This window comes from Heterodontus francisci, chromosome 5 (assembly GCF_036365525.1).
Source record: "Heterodontus francisci isolate sHetFra1 chromosome 5, sHetFra1.hap1, whole genome shotgun sequence".
Taxonomy (NCBI): domain Eukaryota; kingdom Metazoa; phylum Chordata; class Chondrichthyes; order Heterodontiformes; family Heterodontidae; genus Heterodontus; species Heterodontus francisci.
This window is the reverse complement of record NC_090375.1, coordinates 59299918-59315995: the sequence shown is the minus strand read 5'-3', so window position 1 is coordinate 59315995 and position 16078 is coordinate 59299918. Positions and strand designations below refer to the sequence as shown.

Below are 16078 nucleotides of genomic sequence, written 5' to 3'. Positions count from 1 at the left end.
TACTACTTTCATCATTTTGACCCTCCACCCTATCACACAGAGGGGGGGAGGGGAGGGAGGAGGAGAGAAGGGGGGGGGAGGAGGAGAGAAGGGGGGGGGAGGAGAGAGAAGGGGGGGGGAGGAGAGAGAAGGGGGGGGGAGGAGAGAGAAGGGGGGGGGGAGGAGAGAGAAGGGGGGGGGAGGAGAGAGAAGGGGGGGGGAGGAGAGAGAAGGGGGGGGGGAGGAGAGAGAAGGGGGGGGGAGGAGAGAGAAGGGGGGGGGAGGAGAGAGAAGGGGGGGGGGAGGAGAGAGAAGGGGGGGGGAGGATGAGAGAAGGGGGGGGGAGGAGAGAGAAGGGGGGGGGAGGAGAGAGAAGGGGGGGGGAGGAGAGAGAAGGGGGGGGGGGAGGAGAGAGAAGGGGGGGGGAGGAGAGAGAAGGGGGGGGGAGGAGAGAGAAGGGGGGGGGAGGAGAGAGAAGGGGGGGAGGGAGGAGAGAGAAGGGGGGGGGAGGAGAGAGAAGGGGGGGGGAGGAGAGAGAAGGGGGGGGGAGGAGAGAGAAGGGGGGGGGGAGGAGAGAGAAGGGGGGGGGGAGGAGAGAGAAGGGGGGGGGGAGGAGAGAGAAGGGGGGGGGGAGGAGAGAGAAGGGGGGGGGAGGAGAGAGAAGGGGGGGGGGAGGAGAGAGAAGGGGGGGGGGAGGAGAGAGAAGGGGGGGGGGGAGGAGAGAGAAGGGGGGGGGGAGGAGAGAGAAGGGGGGGGAGGAGAGAGAGGAGGGGAGGGGGGGGAGGAGAGAGAAGGGGGGGGGGGAGGAGAGAGAAGGGGGGGGGAGGAGAGAGAAGGGGGGGGGGAGGAGAGAGAAGGGGGGGGGGAGGAGAGAGAAGGGGGGGGGGAGGAGGAGAGAGAAGGGGGGGGGGGAGGAGAGAGAAGGGGGGGGGGAGGAGAGAGAAGGGGGGGGGGAGGAGAGAGAAGGGGGGGGGGGAGGAGAGAGAAGGGGGGGGGGAGGAGAGAGAAGGGGGGGGGGAGGAGAGAGAAGGGGGGGGGAGGAGGAGAGAGAAGGGGGGGGGGAGGAGAGAGAAGGGGGGGGGAGGAGAGAGAAGGGGGGGGGGAGGAGAGAGAAGGGGGGGGGGAGGAGAGAGAAGGGGGGGGGGAGGAGAGAGAAGGGGGGGGGGAGGAGAGAGAAGGGGGGGGGGAGGACGAGAGAAGGGGGGGGGGAGGAGAGAGAAGGGGGGGGGGAGGAGAGAGAAGGGGGGGGGAGGAGAGAGAAGGGGGGGGGGGAGGAGAGAGAAGGGGGGGGGGAGGAGAGAGAAGGGGGGGGGGAGGAGAGAGAAGGGGGGGGGGGAGGAGAGAGAAGGGGGGGGGGAGGAGAGAAGGGGGGGGGAGGAGAGAGAAGGGGGGGGGGAGGAGAGAGAAGGGGGGGGGGAGGAGAGAGAAGGGGGGGGGGGAGGAGAGAGAAGGGGGGGGGGAGGAGAGAGAAGGGGGGGGGGAGGAGAGAGAAGGGGGGGGGGGAGGAGAGAGAAGGGGGGGGGGAGGAGAGAGAAGGGGGGGGGGAGGAGAGAGAAGGGGGGGGGGAGGAGAGAGAAGGGGGGGGGGAGGAGAGAGAAGGGGGGGGGGAGGAGAGAGAAGGGGGGGGGGAGGAGAGAGAAGGGGGGGGGGGAGGAGAGAGAAGGGGGGGGGGGAGGAGAGAGAAGGGGGGGGGGGAGGAGAGAGAAGGGGGGGGGGGAGGAGAGAGAAGGGGGGGGGGAGGAGAGAGAAGGGGGGGGGGAGGAGAGAGAAGGGGGGGGGGAGGAGAGAGAAGGGGGGGGGAGGAGAGAGAAGGGGGGGGGGGAGGAGAGAGAAGGGGGGGGGGAGGAGAGAGAAGGGGGGGGGGAGGAGAGAGAAGGGGGGGGGGAGGAGAGAGAAGGGGGGGAGGGAGGAGAGAGAAGGGGGGGGGGAGGAGAGAGAAGGGGGGGGGGGAGGAGAGAGAAGGGGGGGGGGAGGAGAGAGAAGGGGGGGGGGGGAGGAGAGAGAAGGGGGGGGGGAGGAGAGAGAAGGGGGGGGGGAGGAAGAGAGAAGGGGGGGGGGAGGAGAGAGAACGGGGGGGAGGAGAGAGAAGGGGGGGGGAGGAGAGAGAAGGGGGGGGGAGGAGAGAGAAGGGGGGGGGGAGGAGAGAGAAGGGGGGGGGGGAGGAGAGAGAAGGGGGGGGGGGAGGAGAGAGAAGGGGGGGGGGAGGAGAGAGAAGGGGGGGGGGAGGAGAGAGAAGGGGGGGGGGAGGAGAGAGAAGGGGGGGGGGAGGAGAGAGAAGGGGGGGGGGGAGGAGAGAGAGAAGGGGGGGGGGAGGAGAGAGAAGGGGGGGGGGAGGAGAGAGAAGGGGGGGGAGGAGGAGAGAGAAGGGGGGGGGAGGAGAGAGAAGGGGGGGGGAGGAGAGAGAAGGGGGGGGGAGGAGAGAGAAGGGGGGGGGAGGAGAGAGAAGGGGGGGGGAGGAGAGAGAAGGGGGGGGGGAGGAGAGAGAAGGGGGGGGGAGGAGAGAGAAGGGGGGGGGGAGGAGAGAGAAGGGGGGGGGAGGAGAGAGAAGGGGGGGGAGGAGAGAGAAGGGGGGGGGAGGAGAGAGAAGGGGGGGGGGAGGAGAGAGAAGGGGGGGGGAGGAGAGAGAAGGGGGGGGGAGGAGAGAGAAGGGGGGGGGAGGAGAGAGAAGGGGGGGGGAGGAGAGAGAAGGGGGGGGGGAGGAGAGAGAAGGGGGGGGGAGGAGAGAGAAGGGGGGGGGAGGAGAGAGAAGGGGGGGGGGAGGAGAGAGAAGGGGGGGGGAGGAGAGAGAAGGGGGGGGGAGGAGAGAGAAGGGGGGGGGAGGAGAGAGAAGGGGGGGGGAGGAGAGAGAAGGGGGGGGGAGGAGAGAGAAGGGGGGGGGAGGAGAGAGAAGGGGGGGGGAGGAGAGAGAAGGGGGGGGAGGAGAGAGAAGGGGGGGGAGGAGAGAGAAGGGGGGGGAGGAGAGAGAAGGGGGGGGAGGAGAGAGAAGGGGGGGGGAGGAGAGAGAAGGGGGGGGGAGGAGAGAGAAGGGGGGGGGAGGAGAGAGAAGGGGGGGGGAGGAGAGAGAAGGGGGGGGGGAGGAGAGAGAAGGGGGGGGGGAGGAGAGAGAAGGGGGGGGGAGGAGAGAGAAGGGGGGGGAGGAGAGAGAAGGGGGGGGGGAGGAGAGAGAAGGGGGGGGGAGGAGAGAGAAGGGGGGGGGAGGAGAGAGAAGGGGGGGGGAGGAGAGAGAAGGGGGGGGAGGAGAGAGAAGGGGGGGGAGGAGAGAGAAGGGGGGGGGAGGAGAGAGAAGGGGGGGGGAGGAGAGAGAAGGGGGGGGGAGGAGAGAGAGGGGGGGGGAGGAGAGAGAAGGGGGGGGGAGGAGAGAGAAGGGGGGGGGAGGAGAGAGAAGGGGGGGGGAGGAGAGAGAAGGGGGGGGGGGGAGGAGAGAGAAGGGGGGGGGGAGGAGAGAGAAGGGGGGGGGAGAGAGAGAAGGGGGGGGGGAGGAGAGAGGAAGGGGGGGGGAGGATGAGAAGGGGGGGGGAGGAGAGAGAAGGGGGGGGGAGGAGAGAGAAGGGGGGGGGAGGAGAGAGAAGGGGGGGGGAGGAGAGAGAAGGGGGGGGGAGGAGAGAGAAGGGGGGGGGGAGGAGAGAGAAGGGGGGGGGAGGAGAGAGAAGGGGGGGGGAGGAGAGAGAAGGGGGGGGAGGAGAGAGAAGGGGGGGGGAGGAGAGAGAAGGGGGGGGAGGAGAGAGAAGGGGGGGGAGGAGAGAGAAGGGGGGGGAGGGAGAGAGAAGGGGGGAGGAGAGAGAAGGGGGGGGAGGAGAGAGAAGGGGGGGGGAGGAGAGAGAAGGGGGGGGAGGAGAGAGAAGGGGGGGGAGGAGAGAGAAGGGGGGGGAGGAGAGAGAAGGGGGGGGAGGAGAGAGAAGGGGGGGGGAGGAGAGAGAAGGGGGGGGGGAGGAGAGAGAGGGGGGGGGGAGGAGAGAGAAGGGGGGGGGAGGAGAGAGAAGGGGGGGGGAGGAGAGAGAAGGGGGGGGGGAGGAGAGAGAAGGGGGGGGAGGAGAGAGAAGGGGGGGGGGAGGAGAGAGAAGGGGGGGGAGGAGAGAGAAGGGGGGGGGAGGAGAGAGAAGGGGGGGAGGAGGAGAGAAGAAGGGGGGGAGGAGAGAGAAGGGGGGAGGAGAGAGAAGGGGGGAGGAGAGAGAAGGGGGGGGAGGAGAGAGAAGGGGGGGGAGGAGAGAGAAGGGGGGGGGAGGAGAGAGAAGGGGGGGGGAGGAGAGAGAAGGGGGGGGGAGGAGAGAGAAGGGGGGGGGAGGAGAGAGAAGGGGGGGAGGAGAGAGAAGGGGGGGGAGGAGAGAGAAGGGGGGGAGGAGAGAGAAGGGGGGGGGGGGGAGGAGAGAGAAGGGGGGGGAGGATGAGAGAAGGGGGGGGGAGGAGAGAGAAGGGGGGGGGAGGAGAGAGAAGGGGGGGGGAGGAGAGAGAAGGGGGGGAGGAGAGAGGAAGGGGGGGAGGAGAGAGAAGGGGGGGAGGAGAGAGAAGGGGGGGAGGAGAGAGAAGGGGGGGAGGAGAGAGAAGGGGGGGGAGGAGAGAGAAGGGGGGGGAGGATAGAGAAGGGGGGAGGAGAGAGAGGGGGGGAGGAGAGAGAAGGGGGGGGAGGAGAGAGAAGGGGGGGGAGGAGAGAGAAGGGGGGGGAGGAGAGAGAAGGGGGGGAGGAGAGAGAAGGGGGGGGAGGAGAGAGAGAAGGGGGGGAGGAGAGAGAAGGGGGTGGGGGGGGAGGAGAGAGAGAGAGAGAGAGAGAGAGAGAGAGAGAGAATGAGAATGAATTGTCTGTCTCACCCCACAGCAAGCACATGTCCTGTGGACTGAACTTGGAGATGCGTCGATGGTCCAGGCGACATCTGCAGTTCCGTCCAACCTTCCCTCGCGGGGGATGGAGGGGTGAGGAGAGGCTTGAGCCCTTGGGGAAGGGAAAGAAAGAAAGGAAAATGAGTTATTTTTTTAATGTAAATTTGACAAAGTGAATATTACAGTGTAACCCCTGTTATATGCCATCTTGATTATTTTCCCGGGTAAAGTTTCGTGCAAAACTTTACCTTGTTAACAAAAACCCATGAGTACTTTCCATCAGAGCGGTTGTCATCCCCATAACTCAACCAAACATCTAAAGAAAGCGTTGTACCAACCCTTCAGGATTGTCCTGGAGTCTCCAGGAACTTCATGGATTTCCTGGATCCTGTTGCTAGCAAACCCAGGGGCAAGACATTAAAAAATAAAACTATGTGCTTTTACTCTGTCACTCAGTAGCCCCTGCCCCCAGCACCCTACGTATCTTAACAGCTCTACTGCTGTTAATCCTGTTCCCTCACACTGTTAGGCTCCCAGCCAATACCCTGTTTTACTATTAGTGAGCTGTGCTATTATCTAGCCGAGCAAATTGGCAATTCAGTTAAATCGGTTTGACCATTGTGAACCCAGGTTCTGCTTCAGCTGAGACAGGGGCTCCTGTGTACAATCAAACAGGGAGCCGACTGCAAACCAACAGAACAGCTACATGAAGACTGAGGCTCAGACTAGTAAAAGGCAAATTGAGGATTGATGTCAGGAAATTCTTCTTCATGCAGAGTGGCCACCACTTGTAATAAACTCCCAGATAATGGGAGAGACAAGAATTCTGGAATCACTCAAGAATCAGTTGGACGTTACAATGAAGTGACGACCGGATGTGTCTGGATTGATGAATGGCCTCCCCTACTTGTAATTATCTGGAGTGCGCATCTTTGGTGCAACATATTTTAAAATCTAGACTTCTCAATTTATAAAAGGGTTCTAATGACTTTCCAGAAGCAATTTTTTTTTTTAAATAAAAGAACTTTAACAGATTTGAGAGCTCTGGCAAGTCCTCATTGAATATCCTCCAGTTTAACTTATTCAATGCTTACATTTAATCGATCCTATGATTCATTCCCATTACTGTTTTGGATGAAGGCAGCCCTACACAAGGGGGTGGAAGGTTATCGGGGATAGGTGGAAATGTGGATTAATCAGTTCAGCCATGAACTTATTGAGTGGCGGAGCAGGCTCAAAGGGCCGAGTGGCCTACTCCTGCTCCCAATTCATATGTTTGTATGTACACGACAATGGGATACCAAAGGAGGCGCTCTCCTTCAGAACAGCTGACACACAGGCCTCAGGAATCTTTACAGCTGAAGAACAGAAAATGGGGCAGTCAATGTGCATACAGCAAGAGCCCCCAATGAAACAAATGACCAAATCATCTGTTTTAGGTGCTGGTTGAGGGGTAAATATTGGCAGGACACTGGAAGAACACCCCTGCTCTTTTTCAAATAATGCCATGGGATCTTTTACATCCTCTTGAGAAGACAGACAGGTTTAATGTCTCATCCAAAAGCTGGCACTCCAACAGTGCAGCATTCATTCAGTACTAGGCTGAAGAGCCAGCCTGGATTTTGGGCTTACGTCTCTGGAGTGGGGCTTGAACCCATGACTTTCTGACTCAGAGACGAGATCACTACCAATTAGCTCCGACTGACTGCTGCTCAGGTGGGCCTTACAAGATTTGCTGCCACCATTCAGACACTGAGTTCTTCCACCAGGGCAACATTTCTCACTTAATACTACTCAAACTTTATGAACTCCATCCTTCCTTCTCATACATGGCAAGGGCCTACATGAAGCTTTGCTTCACTGTAATAAGATTACACGTGCAGTTCCTGATAGGAGAGAAGTTTCTGACCCAGATGTGACCACTTCCAAGTGAGCTAAGCTAACACTCTTCTATATACACACACATACACACAATAGGCAGAACTCCCCGCTCATCTTCAAAACAGTGCCATGGGACCTTTTACCCCTATCTGAGAGGGTGAATGGAGCCTCCATTTAGCATCTCATTCAAAAGATGGCACTTCTACAGTGCAACACTCCCTAAGTAATGCACAGGAGTGCCAGCCTCGATTACATCCAAGTCTCTGGAGTGGGCTTGAACTAACATTTTGACATTGAGGTGAGAGTACTCCCAAGGCGGACACCTAAATGGGAAACAGACTCGCAACAAGATACCAATGTTTATCCAAAATAATGATTGGCATTCGTAATTCGCCACCTCTCTCTAAATCTGACAAATTAACTGTCAACAACAGCTATTTTAAAACAGTTTTTGTTTATTGTCCCATTCATAATAATAGTATCAGTCTTGTCTCAGTGGCAGCACTCATGTCTCCAAGTCAGAAAATCATGGGGTCAAGTTCCACTCCAAATATTTCATACAAAATCATAGAAACTTACATTTAGCCCTTCGTGCCTGTGCTGGTTCTTTGAAAGACCTGTCATGCTTAGTTCCATATCCCCTCTTTCGTCTGTAACCCTCATCCCCGTCCAAGTCCATTTTAAAAATTATTGATGGAATCAGCTTCCATCACTTTTTCCGGGTACAGCATTCCAGATCCCAACAACTCAAGTAAAAAATTCTCCATATCTCCCCTCTAGATCTTTTTCCAATGATTTTGAACCTATGACCTCTAGTTATTAACCCACTTGCCAGAGGGAATAATTTTGCTCTATCTACTCTATCAAAACCTATCATTTTGAAAACATCTATTAGGCCACCTCTTAATCTTCTGTTTGAAAAGAGAACAGTACTAACTTTTCCAATCTCTCCTCATAACTGAAGTCCTCATCTCTGGCAACATTCTGGCTAACAACTTCTATGTCCTTTTGAATGTCTTTACATCTTTCCAGTAGTGCAGTGCCCAGAATTGTCCACTATACTCCAGCTGAGGTCTAACCAGTGATTTATGAAGTTCTAGAATGATCACTTTATTTTTTTATTCTATTCTTCTATTTATAAACCCCAGTAACCCATATGCTTTTTTGACCATCTTTAAGGATTTATGTGAATATCTAGGTCCCTCTGCTCACCTACACTTTTCAAAATCATGCCATTTATAATGTACTGGCTTTCCTTATTAGTCCTCCCAAAGTGCATCACTTCACTCTGTATTGAGTTCCATCTCCCATGCTTCTTCCCATTTCACCAACCTGCCTACATCATCCTAAACATTATAACTATCCTCATCTCTACCAACTACTTTGCCAAGTTTTGTATCATCTGCAAACTTTATAATGCTGCTCCCTACACCCAAGTCTAGGTCATTCATAAAAATTAAAAATAATAATGGACCCAAAAGTGACCCTTAGGGAACACCTGGACTAGTAATCTGGGGACATGGGTTCGAAACCCACCATGGCAGATGGTGAAATCTGAATTCAATTAATAAATCTGGAATTAAAAAGCTAGTCTAATGGTGACCATGAAACCACTGTCGATTGTTGTAAAAACCCATCTGGTTCTTTTAGGGAAGGAAATCTGCCATCTTTACCTGGTCTGACCTATATGTGACTCCAGACCCACAGCAATGTGACTGACTCTTAAATGCCCTCTGAAATGGCCTAGCAAGCCACTCAGTTCAAGGGCAATTAGGGATGGACAATAAATGCTGGGCTAATCAGCCATGCCCACATCCCATGAATAAATAAAAACCACAGCAAACCACCTCCCACTCTGAAAAATATCCATCTGCCAACACCCTCTGCTTCCTGTCATTGAGCCAATTTTGTATCCATACTGCCACTTTCCACTTTATTCCAAGGGCTTCCATCTTCTTATTAAGCTTCCTGTGTAGCACTTTTGTCAATTGCCTTCAGAAAGTCCATATATGAAGTATCTACTGTACTATCTTGAGCAACCTTCTGTGTTACTTCAAAGAATTTAATCAAGTTATGCAGACACGATTTACCTTTAACAGGTACACAATCCTAGCTAATACTTCAGAGCAATACTGAGGTAGTGCTGCACTGTCGGAGTTGCTGTTTTTCAGATGAGATGTTAAACCAAGGCCCAGTTTGCCAGTTCGGTGGATATTAAAGATCCAATGGCATTATTCAAAGAAATGGACAGAAAGAACTTGCATTTATATAGCATCTTTCATGACCTCAAGATGTCCCAAAGCAGGGGAGTTCTGGGGATTTAAAACAGGTCCCATTCCAGCTGACATTGAAATGGTTCACTCTCCCCACTGAACGCTCCTCATTCTTTTGAAACGATACCATTGACTCCTTTGACTGTGCAAACTACCATCACCATCTCCAACCTCCCTAAAGATCTTCAACATGTCGTCACCTCCCAAAGCCATGCCCATCTCAGGGGCAACCCCATGTCTGATCCTCTGCAATCAGGTTTCCATCCCTGCCATAGCACTGAAACGGTCAGAATCCACGTCACAAATGATATCCTCTGTATCTGTGACTGTGGTGCACTATCCCTCTTTGTCTTGCAGCCTTTGACATGGTCAACCACTCCTTCAACACCTGTCTTCGGTTGTCCAGCTCAATGGACAGTCCATACTTGGCCCCATCTATCCACATAACCAGAGAATCTCTTACAATGGCTTCTCCATACCCCTGCCATTGTTACAACTGGTGTTCCCAAAGGAGTTATTCTTAGTCCCCACATCCTTCTCATCTACATGCTGTCTCCTGGCACAAACATCTGCAAATAGGGCATCAGCTTCACTCACCACCACCTCTCTTGACTCCTCCAATGTCTCTGCGTGGTCAGACTGGTCTTGGATTAGCTGCAATTTCTGCCGATTAAAATTGGGAAAACCAAAGCCATCATCTTCAGCCCTGCCAAACAATCTGTACCATTGCCACCGATTCCATCCTCCATACCAAGCATTGTCTCAGGGTGAACCAAACTGTTTGCAACCTCGGCATCCTATTCAAACCCGAGCTCAGCATTGGACCCCAAATCTTCTCCGTCATAAAGACCACCTACTCCCACCTCTGTCCCTGCTTCAGTCCATCTGTCATTCAAACACGCATCCATGCCTTTATCACCTCCAGATTCGATTAATTCCAATGTTCCCTGGGGCTGCCTGGTATAAGGAAATACAGGCATGAACAAAGACTTGCAAAATTTGAGCTGCTTTTGTAGGGGGTTGAAAATTATTTAAGGGTGGGACAGAATGGATAGAAACAGGCCATTTCTAGTGATTTGGAATGAGGAGATAGAGTTATCAGATTAAAGCAAAAAGAGAGTTATGGTAGAGAGGAGAATTTTTTTTAAACATAAAAAAAAGGGTTTGGACACTGTGGAATGAACTACAGGAATTAGAGATTGAAGCAGAGACCATAACAAAGAACAAAGAACAGTACAGCACAGGAACAGGCCATTCGGCCCTCCAAGCCTGCACCGATCTTGATGCCTGCCTAAACTAAAACCTTCTGCACTTCCGGGGACCGTATCCCTCTATCCCCATCCTATTCATGTATTTGTCAAGATGCCTCTTAAACGTCGCTATCGTACCTACTTCCACCACCTCCTCTGGCAGCAAGTTCCAGGCACTCACCACCCTCTGTGTAAAAGAACTTGCCTCGCACATCCCCTCTAAACTTTGCCCCTCTCACCTTAAACCTATGTCCCCTAGTAACTGACTCTTCCACCCTGGGAAAAAGCTTCTGACTATCCACTCTGTCCATGCCGCTCATAACTTTGCAAACCTCTATCATGTCGCCCCTCCACCTCCGTCGTTCCAGTGAAAACAATCCGAGTTTATCCAACCTCTCCTTAGCTAATGCCCTCCAGACCAGGCAACATCCTGGCAAACCTCTTCTGTACCCTCTCCAAAGCCTCCACGTCCTTCTGGTAGTGTGGCGACCAGAATTTCACGCAATATTCTAAGTGTGGCCTAACTAAAGTTCTGTACAGCTGCCGCATGACTTGCCAATTTTTATACTCTATACCCCGACCTTCTCTAGATAATTATCCAATAGCCTTTGCAAACCACAATTAAAACTGTCTCCACCACTCGGGCAGTGCATTCCAGATCCTAACCACTCGTGTGTCAGTTTTTCCCCTCCTGTCACCTCTGCTTCCACCAATCTCCTTCAATCTGTGCCTTCTGGTTCTCCACCTTGTGCCAATGGGAACAGTTTCTCTCTATCTAATTGGTCTAGGCCCCTCATGTTCCCCACCAATCAAATCTCTCCTCCTGGGGAAGCTGGGACTGTATTGCTTGTTCTATCCACAGAGCTGAAGTCCCAGTCCCTCATCCCTGCCTACTGCTCGAGTGGAGAACAAACAGCAACATGGACCAACCATGTTGTCAATTCTACATGATTCTTTGCATCCGTGTTAATAATTATCCCTCAACTAACCTTACTAAAAATAAATTATCTGGTCAATGTGGTTGACTCTTAAATGCCCTCTGAAATGGCCTAGCAAACCATTCAGTTCAAGGGCAATTAGGGATGGGCAATAAATGCTGGCCTCACATCACACACATGAATAAAAAAATTATCTCATTGCTGTTCATGTGACCTTGCTGTACACAAAATGGCTGTTATATTTGCCTAAACACAACTGTGGCTTCATTTCAAAGTAATTAATTGGCTGCGAAGCACTTTGACACACCCCAAGGATACGTAAGGCTCTGTATACGTTTTTTTTTTACTTAGCAGACACTCGCTGTCTAGGCTTGGACAACAGCAATGGCCAGCTGGGTGAGGTACTGGGGAATCCAATATCCGTGAAACATTAACCCAACAACAGTCACTACCTCAGGAGAGAAGGGGATAAAATAAGATGGATGAGAAAGGGTCTTGATGTTTCCTACCAAAAGGCCTGAACTAGAATCAGCAGAGTGTATAATACTGATGAGAAGCTGATAAGACAAATCGGAATCCGATTAGAGCTAGCCTTTGGCTCCTTCCCAGTCATCAGAACAGACCTGAAACGTCAACTCTGCTTCTCTCTCCACAGATGCTGCCAGACCTGCTGAGTATTTCCAGCACTTTCTGTGTTTATTTCAGATGTCCAACATCTACAGTATTTTGCTTTGATTTTAATGAACAGTGGAAGTTGTGTGTGACAGGGTTTGACTGGATGAAATGTTCAAACCCCACTTTCGACAGTTCTGAAGCTCTGGATTGATGTTTAGTGGGATACTCACACCCTGGTGGCTGAGGGTGGCCCCCTCATTGTATGGGTGGAGCGAGGCCAAAAACACTCCTGCTGTATACAACTAACCACCCTACTGGTTGGTAGAAGGATGGCCCCGACCATGGAAGGAGTGTTCACATCACAGCCTGTCAGACTGTTAAACAGCCTGTGAATCCTTCCACTACTTCACACTATTCTCCAAGGGAAGAGCATGAGGATATGAAAATAACAAGAACTCTTCAATATTCATTGAGAATTCCCTCAGATTTTTCTCCCTGGTTGCCTCCATCACTATCCGGAAATTTAATCTCCAATTTCCGGAGACTGCAGGACAATCAGGAGGGTTGGCAACCCTACCTGCTGGGGACAAGGTAGGTTGCTAGGTTAAGGAAATAATTCGATAACATTTCATCCAGTCAAACCCTGTCACACACAACTTCCACTGTTCATTAAAATCAAAGCAAAATACTGTAGATGTTGGAAATCTGAAATAAACACAGAAAGTGCTGGAAATACTCAGCAGGTCTGGCAGCATCTGTGGAGAGAGAAGCAGAGTTGACGTTTCAGGTCTGTTCTGATGAAGGGTCACAGACCTGAAATGTTAACTCTGCTTCTCTCTCCACAGATGCTGCCAGATCTGCTGAGTATTTCCAGCACTTTCTGTTTTTATTCCCCTGTTCATGGACAGGCTCCACACCTAGCTGAACTCAAATAAGCTGGTAATTATAAAGAAAGGAGGGATGGAGAATTTTAGGGCTCAGGGCTAGTGGGAGAGGGGGAACTTAACACCCAGCAAAAAAAAATTGGGAGGATGAAAAAGGGAGAGAAAAACATTGTGACCGGATTGTCTGGAAAATCCCCCAGTACATATTATACAGCTGCATTTTCCCCCACAAAGACTTTGGAATTTAAAAAAGCAACTCCACAAATACACAATGAAAATGAAAAGTCCCCCCCGCCCCCCAGAGTATATACTGTCCCCATGCTACCCTCAGTGCTTCTTCCAAGTGGTGTTCAACATGGAGCAGCACTGATACATCAACTGAGGGGGGGCAGTAGGTGGTAATCAGCAGAATGTTTCCTTGCCCATGTTTGACCTGATGCCATAAGACTTCATGGGGTCTGGAGTCAATGTTGAGGACTCCCGGGGTCACTCCCTCCTGACTGTACATCATTGTGCCGCCACCTCTGGTGTATCTGTCCTGCTGGTGGAATGGTGATGGAGGAGTCTGGGACATTAGCTCGAAGGTAGGATTCAGTAAGTAAGACTGTGTCAGGCTGTTGCTTGGCTAGTTGTGGGACAACTCTCCCAATTCTGGCACAAGTCCCCAGATGTTAGCGTGGAGGACTTTGCAAGGTCGACTGAGCATGGTGTGCCATTATCATTTCCCACGTCAAGACCAATGCTGGGTGGTCCGTCTGGTTTTATTATTATTCAACTTTCCTGTAGCAGTTTGATACAACTGAGTGACTTGCTTGGCCACTTTAGAGAGCAGTTAAGAGTCAACCACATTGCTGTGAATCTGGAGTCACACATAAGGCAGACCGAGTAAGGACAGCAGATTTCCTGACCTGAGGGACATTAGTGACAATCCAGTAGTTTCATAATCATTATTAATAAGACCAGTTTGTTATTCCAGATCTGTTAATTAATTGAATTTAAATTCCCCCAGTTGCCGTGGTGGGATTTGAATTCATGTCCCTGGTGCATTAGTCTGGGCCTCTGGATTACTAGTCTAGTACCACTACCACTATGCTACTGTTGACCCTTTGAGCGAGTGGATCAGCAACACAAAAGTCAAATGTCAAAACACAACTGAGCACATTATGACTCGTAACTTGGTCCCTTTCCCCACAGACAGACTTCGTAATTCTTATGGGGAATGAAAGAGGAGAAATAAAAACTTTTCATTTCCTCGAAATATCCAATAACATCTCGCACAAGTGAATTACTTTGAGTGCATTGACTGCTATTGTGCAGGAAAACACAGCAACCACGAATGGCCACTTAAGCTGTTAGCAGGGAAACTCCCTGGCCTCTCTAACAATTGTTATTTTAAAATTCATTCTTGGGCTTTGGACGTCACTGGCAAAACCCGCATTTATTGGTCATCCTTTGTTGCCCAGATTGGATACAAATCAATGGCTTGTTAGGCCACTTCCGAGGACAGTTACGAGTCAACCAAGTTGGTGAGAGACTGGAATCACATATAGGCCAGATAGTGGTAAGGATGGCACGTTTACTTTCCTAAAAGGACATTAGTGAACCATATGGGGTTTTATGACAATCCAATAGCTAATTAGTCACTTTTGCTGCTTCCAGCTTTTTAGTTCTGGATTTTTAAAAAAAGAATTCAATTCCCAAACTGCAACAGTGTGATTTGATCACACATTCGCTAGATTATTAATCCAGTAACAATCACTTGCAATGGCCTGAGGGGATCTTTTAACATCCACCTGAGCATATAGGCAGCACCTCAGTTTAACACCTCACCCGAAAGACGGCACGAATGACACTGCTGCATCCCCTCAATAGTGCACGGAAGTGTCAGCCTAGATTACATGCACCAGTCCTTCAGTGGGGCTTGAACCCACAACCTTCAGTCTCAGAAGTGAAGAGTGCTACAAACTGAGGCAAATCTGAAAAAATGTAATTTCAAACATAAAGCTCGGGTGAGTGTCCTTCTTAAAAGGGAATGCAACACTTGTACTGTTGGCTCCCAGCACCTCAGCATCAAGCATGTCAAACCACAGGCAGCTCAGGTGAGGCACATCTTCAATATAGAGGACCGAGGGGTGTTCGAATTAATGTCTTCATAATGATAAAGGGGCTCAAAAGAGAGAGAGAAAGAAACCATTTCCTCTGGTTGGTGAGTCCAAGAAGGCATAATCTAACATCAGAGCTAGGCTCTTCAGGAGTGAAATCAGGAAGCACTTCTCTCCCCAAAAGGCTGTGGTTGCTGGGTCAATTGAAATTTAAGACTAGGATTGATAGATTTTTGCTGAGTAAGGGTATAAGGGACAAAGATCAAAGATGGGTAAATAGCCTTGAAGTGGAGATAAGCCATGATCTAATTGAATGGTGGAGCAAGCTCGAGTTACTGAATGGTCTACTCCTGTTCTTATGAGAGGACATTGAGTTGTAAGACAGTGGGGGCTACTTGATTATAGATCTATCACTAGTGATTAGAACAATTTAAAAGGTAATAATTTCTTACTTATTTGTTCTTGGGGCATGGGCGACGCCGACAAGTTCAACATTTATTTCCCACCAGATCAGCTATAGATGGCAGTACAGACTTGAGGGGCTGAATGGCCTTCTCCTGTCCTATAAAGCATTGCCGGGACTTCTGAGCCCCAAGTGTGACTTCAACCCCAGAAGAACAATTTTCCACATAATACACCCCCAACACCTTCCACATTCCAACTGCCAGACACTACCTGCACTAACTGGTCACTGCAAATGGCCAAATTCAAACAAATTCAGCCTCCCACAATGAACCAGCGAGGAAAGCCACTCCTGGAGCAGCTAGAACCATCGACCTAGTAGATCACAGGTTCAGTTCTCAATTTCTGCTGAATTAGCCGAGTAATGGTGATTGGAAACTGAAGAGTGGGCTTAAGTTCAGCTGGCTTTATCAGCCCTGGTAAGGAGGAGGAGGGAACAAACCAGTGATCTCATTCTTGATCCCGATTCAGTGAATCTTTGCTCAAAAGCATGCTTGTGTGAATGTCAGATGGGAACAAGATTGGGTGAGTCTCTGATGGCTCCTGCTTTCCGCTTTAAATCCTGTTGGGGGAGATAGCTTCTCAGGGGAATGCAGCAAGAGCCAATCTGTGGCACCACGGGTGGCTCAGCTGCACAGGAGGGGAGGAAAAATAGTGGGAGAGCTATAGTGATAGGGGATTCTATCATAAGGGGTAAAGATAGGTGTTTCTGTGGCCGCAAACGTGACTCCAGGATAGCACGTTGCCTCTCTGGTGCTAGGGTCAAGGATGTCACAGAGCAGCTGCAGGACATCCTGAAGGGGGAGGGGGAACAATCAGAGATCATAGTTCACATTGGTACCAACAACACAGGTAGAAAGAGGGATGAGGTCCTGCAACAAG

General features: G+C 51.8%; 1 protein-coding gene across 6 annotated transcripts in view; it reads right to left on the bottom strand.

The window, feature by feature from the left end:
* The window catches only part of setd2 (SET domain containing 2, histone lysine methyltransferase), a 128229-nt gene that overhangs the window by 102411 nt on the left and 9740 nt on the right, over positions 1-16078 (bottom strand). The window contains exon 1 of one of the 6 annotated variants that reach the window (XM_068031517.1): positions 9543-9862. The exons of 4 other annotated variants lie outside the window; for them this stretch is intronic. Coding sequence is in view for 1 of the 2 variants with exons in the window: in XM_068031519.1 (XP_067887620.1) it covers positions 4783-4844 (62 nt within the window). In the remaining variant the exon portion in view is untranslated. Of the gene's footprint in view, positions 1-4782; positions 4879-9542; positions 9863-16078 lie in introns of those variants that run through there. One more of the 6 variants, XM_068031519.1, reaches the window with a different exon arrangement.